General features: G+C 34.2%; 1 protein-coding gene across 1 annotated transcript in view; it reads right to left on the bottom strand.

Annotated features, from left to right (window-relative positions):
• Positions 1 to 18,357, bottom strand: part of ATR (ATR serine/threonine kinase) — an 84,320-nt gene that overhangs the window by 12,061 nt on the left and 53,902 nt on the right. The window contains exons 33-40 of the mRNA XM_006190571.3: positions 17,515 to 17,694; positions 16,461 to 16,620; positions 14,579 to 14,758; positions 9,996 to 10,138; positions 4,268 to 4,365; positions 3,559 to 3,791; positions 2,485 to 2,619; positions 796 to 996 (exon numbers count right to left, since the gene is read on the bottom strand). Coding sequence (XP_006190633.2) covers positions 796 to 996; positions 2,485 to 2,619; positions 3,559 to 3,791; positions 4,268 to 4,365; positions 9,996 to 10,138; positions 14,579 to 14,758; positions 16,461 to 16,620; positions 17,515 to 17,694 — 1,330 coding nt within the window. The remainder of the gene's footprint in view (positions 1 to 795; positions 997 to 2,484; positions 2,620 to 3,558; positions 3,792 to 4,267; positions 4,366 to 9,995; positions 10,139 to 14,578; positions 14,759 to 16,460; positions 16,621 to 17,514; positions 17,695 to 18,357) is intronic.

Raw genomic sequence — 18,357 nt, 5'->3', positions numbered from 1 at the left:
AGGATTACTTTGTCAGCAATGCAAGTACATATACATTTAAATTTAGGCAGCCCCTTAAAGCAGTCACAATGTTTAAAAGATTTTAGAAACATTTTCTAAGGACCTTTCTGCAGAACCTGAGATAGTTTTTAAATGCCTTTAATGGTAAGAAATGTTTATCAATGGAAAGTAATTTGATATTTGAAAAAAGAAACTCCTCCAAAATTATGTAAGTAAATAAACTGAGTAATATTAAGTTAAAAACAGAGCATGACTATAAGTAACGAGAATTATTTTATTATATGGTTTAGTAACTAGCTCTTAAGCAGTTAAAACAAGTGTTTTGAGCCACAAAAGTATTGGAATAAATATAGAGTTTTCAAAAGTATTTACTTAGAAGTGCTCTAGTATCATTTCTTTAAGATAGTAATAATAACAACAAAAAAAGAATAAAAGCTCCTCCTAGTTGAATTTCACTTTCTCCCAAAGAACAAATTACAAACAAGACTTGGTATTTTCTTCTCTTTCTGTTTTCCTTTTTTAGGAGGAGTATGGAAAAATCAAATTATGGAAAAAAATAGACTTTAGTCATACTAAAACAATCTGAACATCTGAAAAACCAAAATACTAGGTTGAACACAGGATTTTTATCAGTTAATTCTGTCCCATCAGTATAACAATTTTACTCTTCTGTATTTCCAATCATTTTTTCTTTGTAAATAAAATTCACTTAGTCTCTGAGAAAAACAATTTTAAACTTAATTTAAAAATTTACACTTAATTTTAAAAACATAGTTATATAAAACTGCAGTTTACCGTATCATCAAAGCCTGCAATATAGGCCCAATGCCCAGGAAATGGCTCATGGTTAGCATGGGCACCTGGAATTGATGGAAGAGTAGGTATCATGACTGACTGCAAAGGAATGAGGATTTCACTAAATGTTGCGTCTTCTACCAGCCTCTTGAGCATTTTAAAATGAGTGCTCATGCTCAGTGTGGAGCTACTTCCATCCACCTGGGGGAAAAAAGGTAGTACATTTTAATTTCTCTGTTTATCTTGAATTATAGAACGCTTAACCTTACCCAAAACAAAAATTTCACTTCTAAAATATCTTAATTACAATGGCTCAGCAGTCTGTAGTTTCCTAATTGAAAAAAAAAAATCATCTCATTTTAAGCTCTCTGTACTCCTACCTCATCATAGGATGTTAAATGACTAAAGCAGTAGCAATGGCCTACAATTTGTTATCACACATTAAAAAATTCCAAAGAACTCTGTAAATCAAACCTTTTTTTTTTTGTACCAAATCTCATTTGGCAGCAAAAAGATACCTGAACTTCTCTGCAAAATTACATTTCACTGCAGAAACAGTTATATATCTGATTATGGGAGAACTCCCTGAGATTACCCACAATGATACTCTATAAAGTATATGTACTGTATTAAGTGAAAAATTTGAAAAATTCTGAATTTCTAAATGTAGCTGGCCACAAAGATTTCATATAAAGAATTAAAAACATGTACATGTAAATAACTTAGAAGTGCTGGTGTTTAAAAAATGTTGGCCATTATCATAACACTGTCTTTCATAATGTCAAGTGCATCAGAGGTCAGAAAGGATTAATGCAGACAGGAAAAACATTACTCTTTCAAGACATTTATTGGAAGGGAAGATGAGAAATACAGTAGTCCATATTTTCTCACCTGTGGATAGATGATAGAGTGAATATGTGTATGGTGAAGTCTAGTTATTTACGTTATAAAAAGTCTTTCCCTCCTTATAATTACCCCTACTCCACTTTTACCTTTCCTATACATTCTTTAGGATTTTTTCCTTCAATTCTTTAGGTAGAACAGTGGTTCACTCCTACAAGCATGTCCATCGTCCAGTCACAAGCCCACTAAAAAAAGTATTTATTACACTAGATGACGACCATCTGCATGGTTCCCTACGAGACTATAAGCACTTCAAGGCTGGAGGACATGTCTTACTCATCTTTGTTTTTCTTAGCACAGTGCTTGTACCCTGGCAGGCAATGAAATGTGTACTTAAGAATGAAACCCAAAACTCTAATCTTCTCTCAGGTATGTAGATTAATGTATATGAATTTTGAAAATTTAAAGATATGACAGAACACAGAGAGAACTTTAAGGATTTTACATATACTTATATTTTTATGGCTTATTTCATATCCTCTACTTAAAAAAATTTCTAATAAATATGGCTAATTTACTCTCAGAAGAACTTACATTAAGAACTTTAAAAAATTTAGAGGATATATGAGAGAGGGACATACCTTAGAAATTGAAAAAACAGCTTTATTAAGATAAACTGTACATATTTATAGTATACAGTTTGATAACTTTTGATATATGGGTACACCAACATACGTGAGAATTTTAATTTAATTAATCAGATGAAATAAAAGCAGCTAAAATCATAGAAGTTTTGTATAAAATTATCCAACATTGGTTTATAAATAACAAGATTTATGACAGTACCGACTTATTGCACAATTCTAGAAGCTTATCTGTTAGGCGAGTTGCATCTCCAACAAACTTTTCTAAGGATTTTTTCATATGAATGGCTTTATTTAAGATTTCCTTGCATCTGTTCACACGCATGGGGTAGGAAGACTGTCATTTAAAAAAAAATTAAATGTAAGTTTTTTTAAAGATTTTTTTTTAAAAGATCACAAAATTTTTGATTGACAAATATCAACTTAAAGAGTATACATAATGAGAGTTTACAATGATAGCAATTTCCTGGAAAGCAATTTGGCAATACTATCAATAGCCATAAAAATGCTGCTATCCTCTGACTTGATGAATTCCCTTCTTAGGATCTACCACGAAGAAACAGTCAGAAATGAGAATAAGTATAGATGTATCCTGATGTTTTGTAACAGCAAAAAAGTAAACAAGCTTAGTAATCCACAACAGTTATATAAATTATAGATGGCTAACCACTACAGAGTTTAATACTATTTTAAAAATTATATCTTCAAAGAATATTTAATAGCATGGGAACATGATTATGGTAACAATCTTAAGTGAAAAAATATGAAATTATACATCTATATAATCCAAATTTAATGTTAAAATATGCATAGATACAAAAATACATCAAAATATTAATGACAGTGAATTTTAATTTTATATCTGCATATTTTCTAAATTCTCTAAAATAATTCTTAAGTATATTTACTAACTGGTGTATTCCTATTAATAATGCAATAAAAATATTCTAGTACTAATATTTCAGATAGTTTGGATTAAAACACTTGAAAAAAACAGGTTACCATTTATACCAAGCACTAACAGTTTACTAGACTTCATAAAGAAAACATGATAAATTCTTTGATCTTAGACATACTAGTCACTTCATTAGAAACGGTAAATTTTTCTGAATTTTATAATGAGAAAGTGCTAAATTTCTTTTTTAAAATAGTTAAAATTTATGTTTTGCTACAAATCTAATATAAGAGAGAAACTCGAACTTGTACCTACATATTAGCATTAAATAATCAACGCCACATAAAACAGAAAAAGATGCTGTTGTGATTAATATATCACCTTTGACACAGCTGTCATCATCCACATTGCTTGTTGAGGATAGGCCAGAAACACTTTGGCTATAATTTCCATCAAGACAACAAAAACTTCATCATGAGAATGACAAATTCGGGAGATCAATTGTGAAAAAGCAGTCAAAAACTGATAGGGAGCTAAGTGATTTGTGTGCTCTGTGATAACTTTGTTTATTTTAGCTAAATCATTTCTCATTTGTGCACGATCAGAGCGGCCAGCTGGGGGAAAAAAAAACAAAGTTAAAAACACCAGTAAAAAATAAAACAGTGTTTCAATTTCACAGAAAAAAATTTTTGTTTTAAAAACAGCTTTATGATGTATGTTACTCCCCTGTCCAAAGCTAGATCACCTGCCAATTTGTGAAGATAGTTTTTCTTTTTTGTCCGAGTAGGAAAAAAATATTTAGGTCCACTGAAAAACTCAAGGGCCATTAATTTTCACTAGAAGCAAACAGAATAAGCCACAATCCACTGTAATTTTTAATGTAAATTACTTGGTTTAAACTAATATTTTTCAATATGTGTTAGGTTCACCCAGGAATGAGCAGATTTTCACTTGCAGGCCCTGCAACTACAACTATTTTTTAAAAAATCTATGTTTAGTCTTTCCTTTCTTTTTTAACATTGAGTTTCCTGTTCACATGTAAATTAAAATCCTTCTTAATTCCTTAAAATTTTTACCAAAAAAATTGTACCTTTTTCCCATTCGTATGCCTTAGCACCAAAATCAAGCCATAGCGATAACATTCGTGGCATTGACTGATATATGAACTGATTTCCATACTGCAGAGATCTGTAATTATATAGAAAAGATATTAACATAGTAATCTTCTTTACATTATATGAATTCAAATTTAAAGATTTAAACTACCACTTGAGAAACAGATAGCCTTCTGACAAAAATTATATTATCAGTATTTGCTCCTAGTACAAGTTACCTTTGACTCTTCTCTCCCCACATTTTTTCTTTCTGTATCATTCCTCACTAAGCTCTATATTACATGGACCAAAAATAATTCAAGTTTTGACCTAGTCAGAGTCCTGTCAGTACTTTTTTCAAATTGTCCTTAGAATCTGTGCCTTCATTTGCATTCCATGGCAGTGCAAAACATATATAAAATATATTTATATTTTATTCAGATTCTTTTTCTGTTTTTTTATTGTTTTTTATGATATTAAATATAGTTTTCCCTGTGCTATACAGTAGCACCTTGTTTATCTATTTTATAAATAATAGCTAATACATGCTAATCCCAAACTCCTAATTTATCCCTCACCCTTTCCCCTTGGGTAACCATAAGTTTGTTTTCTATGTCTGTGAGTGTTTGTTTCATAAATATGCTCATTTGTATTATTTTTTTAGATGCAACATATAAGTGATATCATATTATTTGTCTTTCTCTGCCTGACTTACTTCACTGAGTATGATAATCTCTAGGTCCATCTATGTTTTTGCAAATGGCACTATTTCATTCATTTTTATGACCAAGTAATATTCCATTGTGTGTGTGTGATGTGTGTGTGCGTATAGATGTGATACACACACCATACATACCACATCTTCTTTATCCATTAATCTGTTGATGGAAATTTAGGTTACTTTCAAGTCTTGACTATTGTCAAAAAGTGCTTCTATGAACATCAGGGTGCATTTATCTTTTCAAATTAAGAGTCTTCTCCAGATATATGTGCAGGAGTGGGATTGCTAGATCATATGGTAAGTCCATTTTTAGTTTTTAACTAACTTTCACATTGTTTTCCATAGTGGCTGCACCAATTTACATTCCCACCAACAGTGTAGGAGGGTTCCCTTTTCTCCACATCCTCTCCAACATTTGTTATTTGTAGACTTTTAATACAGCTATTCTGACCAGTGTGAGGTGATACCTCACTGCAGTTTTGATTTGCATTTCTCTAATAATTTTAGCTGTTATTTCTTGAAATAAACTCCTTGCTTCCTTCTCCCTCTCTTCTCTTCTGGGGTACTCATTACCCTAAAGTTGCTCTTCCTAAAAGAGTATAGCTCTTGCAGAATTTCCTCATTTTAAAAATATCTTCTCTTTCCTGTTCTACTTTAATCATTTCTAGATTTCTATCTTCAAGCTTGCTAATTTTCTCCTTTATATTTCCAGTGCTTTTAAGTGCATTCTTCATCTTGTTTATTAAGTTCCTCAACTCTGGAATTTCTGTTCGGTTCTTTTTTAGAGTTTCAGTCTCTTTGGTAAGTACTCCTTCTGTTTATTGATTGTATTCCTGAGCCCACTGAACTGCTTTTCTGAGTTTTCTGTAGCTCATTGTGTTTCTTCATGACAGCCATTTTGATTTCTCTATCAGTTAGATTATAATATTCTGTGTCTTTAAGTTTGGTTTCCGGAAAACTGTCGTTTGCTTTTCGTGGTACAGTGTTACTGTGGTTCTTCATGGTGCTAGATGAGTTGTTCCTCTGCCAGCATATTTGAAGTAGGGACGGGTTAAAGATTAGAGGCCTTTCTTTTGTTTTCCAGTAGGTGGCACTATAGCACAAGGTTTTGGTTTCTTTTACCTGAGCTGCCTCTGGTTCTACTTGAGAATCTGCCCTTTCCACCCTCTGCCATCTCTGTTAGAGGTATGGTTCCCTGCCCTCCTTAGCTCCTCTTGTGCCTCTGGAATCACTGGTGCCTCCCTTCTGCCACTGTCACTGGTGTTGCTGCCTGGTGCACTGGGATAGTAGGCTGTTCCACCCCGTCCAGGATCCCAAGAATTGCAGGCTCCACTGCCATGGGGGGAGGGAAAAGTGGGGAGTTGGGAGAGAAGTCATGGTTGCGTGGGTGCCTCTGCTGTGTCTGGTGTTGTGAGGTTCGTGGGCTCTGCCACAGTAGGCCCGGACTCGTGGGCACCTTAACAGCTGGAGGGATAGGGTCTCAGGCCCCACTGCTGCTGCTTCCTAGTTACCTGTGGTCACAGGAGTTACTGTGGGCAGGAGGCTGGAATCATGTGCACCTCCTCCCCTACTACTATTGGGTTCTTTGGGGCTGTGGGCTCAGCTGCTGTGGCTGGAGGACTGGGATTGCAGGTACCACCTCTGCTGTTCCCTGCTTTCACCTCTTCTATGTGTTCCAGTCCACCCACCTTTAGAGGTACTGATACGTGGATTCTCCAGTGTCCTGGTGTACTGAACAGGCACCTTTGTTGCACTGTGGATGTTTTACTGGTTGTAGAAGATGAAGGACTGAGACAAAGGTACATTTTTATTCTGCCATGTTGCCTTGCTGATGTCACCCCAATCAATGAAATGTATTTATATTTCTTAAATAATAAAACTTGAAAGTTGAAACTACTCCTTGACTCATGGGCTGCAGAATGAATGCTGTGTTAGCAGGCACGAAAACATTAATCTCATTGTAACATCTCTGTCAGAGCTACTGGGTAACCAGGTGCATTGTCAATGAGCACTCATATTTTGAAAGGAATCTCTGTTTCTAAGCAGAGTTTCTAAGCAACTGTGGGCTTAAACCATTCAGTAAAACATGTAAACAGACTCGCTGTCATCCAGGCTTCGTGGTTTCATTTATACAGCACAGGCAGAATAGATTTAGCATAAATCTTAGGGCTGTAGGATTTTCAGAATAGTAAGTGAGCACTAGTTTCAACTTAAAGTTACCAGCTGCATTAGCCCCTAACAAGAGAATCAGCCTGTCCTTTGAAGCTTTGAGACCAGACATTAACGTCTCCTCTCCAGTTAGGAAAGCGCTAGATGGTATCTTCTTCCAACATAAGGCTGTTTTGTCTACATTGAAAGTCTGTTGTTCAGTGTAGCCACCTTCATGATCTGAGCTAGATCTTCTGGATAACTCGCTGCAGCTTCTACATCAGCACTTGCCACCTCACATTGCACTTTTCTGTTATGCAGATGACTTCTTTCCTTAAACCTCATGAACCAACCTCTGCTAGGTTCAAACTTCCACAGTTTCTTCACCTCTTTCAGCCTTCATAGAATATAAGAGAGTTAGGGCCTTGCTTTGGATTAGCCTTTGCTTTAAGGGAATATGGTGTCTGGTTTGATCTTCTCTCCGGACCACTATCACTTTTCCCAAATCAGCAATAAGGCTGTTTTACTTTCTTATCATTTATGAGTTCACTGGAGTAGCACTTTTATTTTCTTTCAAAAATTTTTCCTTTGCATTCACAACCTGGCTCACTTCAGCACAAGAGGCCTAGCTTTCAGACTATCTTGGCTTTTGACATGCCTTCCTCACTGAGTTTTTTCATTTCTAGCTTCTGATTTAAAGTGAGAGATGCATGACTCTTCCATTCCCTTGAACACTGGGAGGCCACTGTAGGGTTATTTATTGGCCTAATTTCAATATTGTTGTGTCTCAAGGAATAGGGAGGCCCAAGAAGAGGGAAAGAGATGGCAGAACGGCCAGTTGGTGCAGCAGTCAAAAACACACACAACATTTATGGAATGAGTTCCCTGTCTTACATGGGTACAACTCACGATGCCCCAAAACAATTATAGTAGTTAACTAACATCAAAGATCACTGATCACAGACCACCATAACAAATACAATAACAATGGAAAAGTTCGAAATGTTGCAAGAATATCAGAATGTGACACAGAGATCTGAAGTGAGCAAATGCTGTTGGAAAAATGATGCTGATGAACTTGTTTGAGGCACGGTTGTCAAAAAACTTCGATTTGTAAGACACAGTATCTGTGAAGCTCAATAAAATGAGGTATGCCTGTAATGTCCTTTCCTTCTTGAATTTAATTATCATTGAAATCCTATCCTCTTCATGAGGCCTAACAGACTTCTGGGGCAATGCAGTTCAAAGACGTATACTTTTGATATCATGAAGCCACTGGCTTGAGTTTTGACTTCAGATTTGTCCCAAATCTATGATGCCCAGACCTGTTTGGTTCATTTCTGGATCTTGCTAATATCAAAAAGATATTTCTAATATTTATACCATTTATTTTGATATCTGATCACATTCTATTATGTATCATTATTTAAATATTCTGTGTGCTACGGTTTCTCTATCCAATCCCTCCTTGAGGGCAAAGACTAATGCTTAATTAGTAATGACACAGTAATTCAATTACTCAGGGGATGAGTATCAATAGCTGAGTAACCCTTGAGGCATCCAAATGTTTTAATTATTGTGGATGAAATATGTTCTAAAACAGCCTTACTTTCTTAAACTGTACTTTAAAAAATTTCACACTATACCTGATACTTTTATGCATATTAAGGAGTTTAAATAACTCCTTCTTTTAGAAGAAATGTATTAAACAAATTCTGTACAGTAATGCACAATAAATAAATTCTGTACACTAATGCATGATATATGCTAAGACCAAAGAACAAATGAAAAGTATTACTCATTTTGGAAAGAAAAATGCATTTAACAATTAATAATCATTAATAAATAAAATTAGGTTTGGACTTTATGAAACCTGAATTCCATTTTGAAGAAAGGCTTGGCCAAATCTTGCAATCTTAACACTACTGATGAATAAATATTGCTTTGATTCTTGAAAATATTGAACTGAGAAGTCAAAATACATAATAGGCAACTTTAAATAGATTTACTGCTCTGAAGTAAGTTACCCTTCAACATAAAGCAATGGTACATGAGTATGATAAGAAGAATGACTACTACTTCTTAGGAATTAATAACTTGTGATAATATAAACAGGCATGAGACAATACACTATCTGATGATAATACACTAATATATGAAACGATAATACACTAATATATGAAATTAAGTTATTTCACCTGTTACCTAGTTTAAGAGATAATGTCTTTCTACAGGTCTAATATCAAAACCACTTTTATATATACTACTTCTTAGCAGAATGGGCTGGAAGGAAATATTCCACTAGCAATTAAATACAACCATTAAATATTAGATTTAGGGTCTTCTGAAATTTCAGGGAAGGGGACTCAGGGGATCCAGAATGGGAAGGGCACTTAATTTTCACTATATATATACATGTATATATATATATGTGTGTGTGTGTGTATATATATATATATATACATTTTTTTTTTTTTTAGTTTTTTTTGGTGGGGAGGTAATTAGATTTATTTATTTATTTTCTTAATGGAGATACTGGGGATTGAACCTAGGACCTCATGCATGCTAAGCATGTACTCTACCACTTGAGCTATACCCTCCCCTCCTATATATTCTTGGTGCTATTGAATTCTTAAAAATACATGCCTATAATACTTATTCCACTAAAACAGTTATTTTTTGAAGGGAAGGAAAAAATGTATAAAGAAAGAATTTACATCTCATCTAAGGTGATAATTTGAATCAGTGGTAAAGCAGAGAACATCCTGCATATGCCAAGATCTGTAATAATAGTTCAGTATCAACAGAGTCACCCTGATGTATTTAATCAGCAAACATGCAGTTCTCACTCTCACCTTCCAAAGTGAAGGACTATATACCGAATGAGATCACCCTGTTTTTCCATTTTGTTATCTGTGACCATGGGCATCAATTTGTCATAGTACTTGGCAAGGTAGAAATGTCCATCCTCCCACTCTGGCAGGAATAAGGTCACATCCTATAAAAGAGAACACAGGATACTCACTTAAGAAAACCCCCACTACGCTGGGAAGTAAAACACTAATAGATAATTAGGGATCAAAAGTATGAGATCCACATCTAGGCAGAGCAAAGTCAAAGGCAGACTGACTCTTTGGTGTGAATAAAGAATAGCTACTTTCTTACAAAGGTTTTCTCCAGATAGCTGGTAGGTTCTGGTGGGTTGCCCACTGACCAACATGTCATGATAATTAACTATACAGGGGGAAAAAAATTCCACTTACATTGTACTTTATAATTTTCAGGTAGATTAAAGTATTTTATGTATGTGTGTATATGTATATTTTTATTGTTTTAAAATAACCTCAAAGAAAGTAGAAGTAATATCAAATCCTTGAAAAGGACAGGACTTTAAAAGCATACAAATATGGTTTAAAAAAAATCACATTATCTTGTTTTTCTCCAAGATCTCACATAAGTTATTGCCCTTACTCTCAACTCCTTCATAATCAGGCATCTAAAAAGCATTCTCCATCTCACATTCATCCCTCAAACTATTTCTTTTTGGCTTCAGTCTACACCACTCCACTAAAGCAGCAAATAAAGAGATACTTTCCAATTCTGATCTCATCTGAGCTCTCTTCAGCACCTGTTTCTGTCGTCTATGCCATTTCCTCTCTGAAACACTTTCTTCCTTTTGCTTTTGTGAGGCCACAATCTTCCAAGTTTTCATCTACCTTTCTGGCCATTCCTACTGAGCCTCCTTTGTCATTTCCTCTCCCTTTCTCTGCCCTTATATTTGTGTGGTTTATTAATTTTTAATGATATTACTTGAAAATGTTATGGAAAATATATAGAATAGCTGGATAAAAAAATTTCTAAATGAAGTTCTACTTTTAATTCCAGCAAGTTTGAGAACATGGTTTAGAACAGGAACCTTAAATGAGATCTTAAGTTTCCTCTGAATCTAATCCTGAAACCTTACAGATAGAAACCTGCTTCTGGATAGAGAAGAAAATGACATGGCTAGATGTACGGAATAGATGCTGGATTCATGTACCTAAAAACAGCCACAGGGATGAGGCTCCCAGTGTGCTTCTCCCATCGAGTCACAGGAGAAGCAAAGGGAACAAAGGAAAATACTAATTAAGATTTCTTCTATAAAGATATTTTTCAGTCTGGTTCTATTAGCTTTTTATCTTTCTTCCTTCCTTCTCCCGCCTCCCCTCTCCCTTTCCTTCCTTCCTGGTTTAAGATTTAAAAATTTACTTTGGAAAATAAAGTTTACATACAAATTCACCCTATCAAACACTGCACTACTCCCTTTTTTTACCCCCCCAAATAACCACTATTGCAGATTAAATGTTTGTGTGTTCCTTGCCCCACCCCCAATTTCATACGTTGAAGCCTAATCCTCAGTGTGATGATATCTGGAGGTGGGGTCTCTGGGCGTTGATAAGGTTATGAGTAAGGAACTCTCATGAATGTGATTAGTGCCCTTATAAAAGAGGCCCCACAGATGTCCCTTGCCTCTTGTGCCACGTGAGGTTGTAAGAAGATGGCAGTATATGTACTAGGAGGCAGGCCCTCACCAGACACTGAATCTGCTAGCACCTTGATTTTAGACTGGGATTTCAAAATTTGTAAATACTGACAGGCATAAGCAGAATACATAAACAAGATTATACTGTATAGCACAGGGAAATATATACAAGATCTTGTGGTAGCTCACAGTGAAAAAAAATGTGACAATGAATATACGTATGTTCAAGTATAATTGAAAAATTGTGCTCTACACTGGAATTTGACACAACATTTTCAAATGACTATAAAGCAATAAGAAAATGTTAAAAAAATTTTTTTTGAACTTCCCAGCCTCTAGAACTGTGAGAAATAAATGCTGTTTAAGCCCTTCAGTATACACTATGTTTGTTATGGCATGTTTGTTACTGTTTTGCTCATTTTTGAACTTTATATAAATGGAATCATACTATATGTATGATTTTTTTATCTGTTTTTTTTTTCATTCAACATTAAGTTTGTGAGATCAATCTAAGTTGTTGCATGTAACTTTGGTTTGTTGGTTTTCATTGCTGTATGTAGTATTCTATTATAGGAATATGCTATAATTCGTTTATCCATTCTGTAACTGATTGACATTTGAATTATTTCCAGTTTAAAATCTACAAATAATGTTGGTGTAAATATTTTTGTACATTTTCCATGGAGACAGGCCGAGCACTGGTAAAGTGGCTGTGTCACAGTATTATCACCTTTAGGAGAAAATGCCAAACTGTTTTTCAAAATGACTGTAACAATTTATACTTCCAGCAGCACTGAATGGGAGTCTACATGTTCTATAGCCTTTCTAATACTAAAAAATATCAGGCTTTTAAATTTTAACCATTCTGGTAAGTATATATTGCTATCTCATAATATTAAAATCTGCATCTATTCCTGTCTACAGGAATGTAGACTACAGTGAACATATTTTCTTTTCACTTTTTTAAGGTCATTTATATATTCACTTCTGTGAAGGCTTCTATTCAATTTTAAAATTCAGCTGTCTATTTTTTTTTAATGAAATATAGTCAGTTAACAATGTGTCAATTTCTGGTGTACAGTATAATATCTCAGTCATATATACATACATATATTCATTTTCATATTCTTATTCATTATAGGTTACTATAAGATTTGAATATAGTTCCCTGTGCTATACAGAAAGTTATTATATTCTGGATATGAGCCTTTTATCATTTATGTATTGCAAATACCCTGTAATCTATGGCTTGCCTTTACATTCTTCAAAAAATACTTATTAATAAATATGTATTTACTATTTCTAAAATTGCAATACTGTTGACATACAATATTATGTTAGTTTAAGGTGTACTGTATAGTGATTTGATATTTGCATACATTATGAAATGATGACCATGATAAGTCTAGTAACCATCTGTCCACAAAGTTATTGCAATATTACTGACCACATTCCTCATGCTGTTTATTACATCTTCATGATTTTTTTATTATGTAACTGGAGGTCTGTATGTCTTAATCCCCTTCATCTCTTCCCTCACTACAGACCTCTCCTCCCTCTTGCCTTTACATTCTTAATGGTATCTTTTGATGAAGAAAAATTCATAATTTTAATTTAGTCAAATTTATTAATTACTTCTTTTATGGTTAGAATTTTTGGTCTGTTTAAGAAGTCTTGACTTACCGCTAGGTTTGAAGATAATCTCCTGTATTCTATTTTGGGAACTTTATTATTTTGTCTTTCACATTTAGATTTACAATCTACTTGAAGTTTATGTTTGTTTATGTTGTGAAGAAAGGATCAAGTTTGATTCCCCCCATAAGATATCTAAATGACACAACACCATTTATTGAAAAGATTATTTGTCACTATTCTACAATAGTATCTGGAATCTGTTTCTGGGTTCCCTCTTCTGCTCTACTGGTTTATTTGTCTAAACTAACATGACCACAGCACCACCTTAATTATACCTCTATAGTAAGTCTTGAAACGTATGCTAGCTATCCTCAGTTTGCCCCTCCAAATACAGCTGTCACATTGTACCCTTTTCTACCCTGCTCTGTGTCCCAAAAGATTGACATTGATGATTTATATCAATTGGCCTATCTACCCTCTGCAAATTGTCCTGATTGTTCTTTCCTTAGCAGTTGTTCTAGCTGGGTCTCTTAGAGTTTTGAGTTATGTATGTGCATCCTGGTATTCAGTCAAAGACTCAAAGTGATTCCTGTGCTGAACTTTTCATCAAACTCTTTTTTCTTGGTTAGTCTGCCTCATAATTCTAGCCATCTGTTCTTAATTTATTATCTTGTATCTTCTATATTCTGTTTTTTCACTTTTAATTTTTTCTTTTTCAGTTCCCTTTCTCACTCCTTGAGATGGATTCTTAGCTCATTAATTCTGAGCCTTTATTTTCTTCTAACATACGCAAATAAAACTTCAAATTCCCTTTAAGAATGGGTTTAGCTGAATCCCACAGATTTTGCTATGTCATACTTTTATTATTCAGTTCAAAGTATTTTTTAATTTCTACTGCAATGTTTTTCTTTGACCTATGAGTTACTGAGAAGTATCTCGTTTATAACACCACCTATGTAAAGCTTAAAACCTAGTAAGCAAGGTATACATTGTGTTTGTTCAGAATTTTTCAGGCTAGGATGTGTTAACTTGGAGAGTAGGGTAAAAGGGTGAGTTGTAGAGTGCTAATCATATTGTTTCTTGACATGGGTGGTGGTTTCAGGAGTATATTTACTTTGTGATAATTCCTCTGGCTATATCCTTGTGTTATATACTCACTATAAAGTCAAAAAAGTTTCATGGCTATTTTTATACATGGTTTGGACTTTAAAATAATTTTATCTATTTTTCCAAAACAACAAAGTCCACTTCTAACTGAAATTGCATTATACATATACTTACTTTATATTTTTTCATAACTGCATTGCTTTCAAAATTAGCTGTTTCTTCCATAAATCGACCCACTAGTAGCATAGCTCGACCGTGGATTAACATGTTCTTGCTCTCGGTTGGGGTTTTATTTTCAGGAAAGCATAATTCAACACCTTTCTGAAGAACAATTAGTGCTTGGTGAACATCACCCTGAAAGAAAAAACGCAACAACAGCCTTTTAATTTAAGAACATATTTCCATTTTCTGAAAAACAATTATTAGGATTTAAAGTTCACTAGATATTTTATGTATAAATCTATTTGTAATTTTATGTTCTCTATCATTTTCATCCTATGAATAAAAATCCTAAAAAGGAATCATTGCTTCATTTCATTCATTCATTTACTCATTTTTTATGGTCAAAGTGCAGGGAACTGAAGATACATGTAGATAATCAGGGATAAACAAACATATATATGTCAAAATCTCTGGCTTAAAAAAGTTCATAATCAAGTGAGGAAACAAACTGTAAAACAACAGCACAATGTGCTAAGTGTTATTAACAAAAGAATATACATGAGTATTACGGAGGAAAGAGAAGAGAGTTTCCTAAATGTACCTGAAGATACAGGAAAATGGAATTGAGCAGCAAGCAGTCAGGAAAGACGGTCAAATGGGGAAAATCTGAATTACGTCTTAAAGAATGACTAGAAATTTTCCTGGCCTAGAATTCAGTGAAGGACACTCTTGGTAGAAGTAACAATTATTTTAATTGGGAGAAAGGCAAGTAGTCTGATTTTAGCTGAAGACTAAAGGGTTTGTGAGATAGTGACAAATGAAGCTAAAGAGATGGGCTGGGAATTGATGAGAAAGTACCAATCCTAAAGGCATGAAGAATACCTTGATGGATTTTAACCAGGGGAGCAACATGATTCAATGGGCATTTTAGAAAGATGACCACTGTAGTAGTGAACATTGGGAAAATGGTGACAGCCCCCCAAAAATGTTGTTAATATTTTCAGAGGCTATGAATGCAAAGCCATGAATGAAAACAGCAAAGATAAATAAGAGGAAGAGAACAAAAGATATTTCTAAGATAGATTTAGTCTCCAGTTGGATGTGCAAACTGAGGGAGAGGAAAAAGTTCAAGATGATGCTCAGACTACTGTTGTAGATGAGAGGGTGAGATAGGGTCCTATTTAGAAAAATAGGGAATATGGAGGAGACACAGGCATTGAATTTTCCAAGATGAATTGCATTCTCAGCATATTGAGTTTAAGGTATTACAATACATACAGAGACTAGCACTAGCTCCGAAAATGACCAGATACCAACTAACGCAGGCTGAGATTCTACTTTCACCTCCCATCCAGGAAACGTGTCCTCCTCACAAGCTTTTCAAGTAGTTAAGAAATTTTAAAAGCCCCTTCTCATAACTGTAGCTTTAATCTGAGGATTGCTGAGGACTTTTGTTCCAAAGCTAAGCCCTTTCTGACAGGCTAGATTAGAAGCAAATCTTGACAGTAACACTGGCAAGTCCACGCAAAACTAATTATCTGTCAAGAATGTGAGTAAGGATAGCATTATGTTCACTTAAATAGCTTTAATTGCCTACTACATGCACTCGTATAATATGTATAGAAGGTAAAAATTGGTCACTTGCCTCAAGAAAAAAAGGGAAGGCAGATGAAAACTGAAAGAACTGCACTTTCAGTGTTGAAATTGAAAAATATTTGGGAACTTCAGGATAGAAGGAAGTTTCTTCCCGATTATGGGAGATAAATGTTGAAGAAAGGCGACAGGAAAAGAAGAGTCTGAATTTAGGTTAGGAATCATCTCTCAATCAGGCCTTTGTAGGAGGTACCTAATGCACAATGGAGTACAGATATGCTGACATTCCCTTGGCCATTACCTTGGACCACAGCCACTTTGCCCTTTCCACGTACAGCTCAGCGAGTCGTGACTCTCCAGCATTGAGGAGAGCATTGTAGGCTGTCTGGTGGTGACCAGCCTTTCTAGCGACTCTGGCACTCTGTAGCCAGCATTCTCCAACCATTTCATTGTAATCTGGTCTAAAGGAATGTGACAAAATGGGGGAAAGAGCATTTTAAAGTGTATTCAACAACTTAATAAAAATATCTCCTCCCAACATGAAACCTTCTCAATGTATCTTTTTAAAGGAATCAAAGAAGATTAATTTGTTAAAAAAAATAACTTTTTTTAAAATGGAGGTACTGGGGATTGAACCTAGGACTTTGTGCATGCTAAGCATGCACTCTACCACTGAGCTATATCCCTGCACCTCAAAAAACTAATTTTAGTTTTCTTACCGAGTTCTCCATTTTTATCAATTACAAGTCTATGAAGACCTTATTATTAGCTTATATCTGTACCTTCCTTAGATAGGTTCTTAACATTAAAAAATGACATACTGCATATAAAAGTAATTCTTAAGTTCTAGGTTCATTTCAACTATATAGTGTAGTCATGACAACTGACAATAGAAAAATACAGATTCACAAAAAAAAAAAAAAGAAAAAAGAGGACACTAATGAACTCATCTACAAAACAGACTTGCAGACATAGTAAACAATTTTATGATTACCAGGGGAAAGAAGGTGGGAAGGGATAAATTTGGGAGTTTGAGATTTGCAAAAGTTAGCCACTATACATAAAAAAAAAATTTCTTTGGTATAGCACATGGGACTATAGTCAATATCTTGTAATAATCTTTAATGATTCTTTAATGAAAAAGAATATGAAAACAAATATATGTATACATATGCATGACTGGGACATTATGTTCTACACCAGAAGCTGACACATTGTAACTGACTATACTTCAAAGAAAAAAAAGAAAAATACAGATTCAGAGAGAAAATAAAGAAAAATAAATACTCTCAAATAATAAGCAAATATAATACTAAATTCACAATAACTGACGGGAAAAAAAAAGTGTAAAAAACCTTTTGTTGAGGCTTAATAAAGCTCTCCGGAGAGCCAGAATGGGCTCCTTTGCTCTGTAGGAATTCTGCGTCATTTCCAGTCGAGCTATCCAATTTAGAGAATCTTCTTGAGAATTATCACCTGCAGACTGGTGAAAAAGTGGTTTGATGCTATGCTCCAACTCACACAACATGTGCAATCTGAAGATAGATAAAGTCTATGTTAGTATGTTATCATATCCAACCATTTTAATCTCACATATAAAGCATGTACTTTAAATTAACCATGAAGGATCTGAAACGTGCAGTTTTCTTTGGAAGAACTTCAACCAATATATATTCTTGGTATATAAACACTAACATTTATATCTTTTCATACTGGGAATAAACACCAATTTATGTTGATTTAAATACTGAGTGTTTTGCTATGATCCCCAGATTCTCCTAATTAAATTGGAGAAAGGTATATAAAACTAAATTCAGAAAGCCAGACTTTATCACCTATATAAAGATAAAAGAAAATATGGATCCATAATAAATCAACATAAATATTTGCATATTTTGTTGGTACTATCATAAGAGGGCCTAGCATAGTAGATGACAGTAAAAAATCGTGAAATGAATGCAACTTTAACTAATTTTTCTTCCTAAGGCTGATGGAAACATGCATGATACACTCACACTAGGTTTTTCCCATGTATAATTGTCAGTATCTATGACTCAGTGTTCAAGCAGGCAGTTGAGTAGCTACAGAACTGAATTAATCTCAGTGGTCCAATTTCTGGTTTCATTAAGCTGTTACCAAAGGGGCTGATACAAAATATAGTAAATTTTTCTAACTGAAAAAGAAAAAAAATGCTTACT

The sequence above is a fragment of the Camelus ferus genome, chromosome 1, assembly GCF_009834535.1.
Source record: "Camelus ferus isolate YT-003-E chromosome 1, BCGSAC_Cfer_1.0, whole genome shotgun sequence".
NCBI lineage: Eukaryota > Metazoa > Chordata > Mammalia > Artiodactyla > Camelidae > Camelus > Camelus ferus.
Note: the sequence above shows the minus strand (reverse complement) of the source record. Positions and strands in the feature narration are given on the sequence as shown.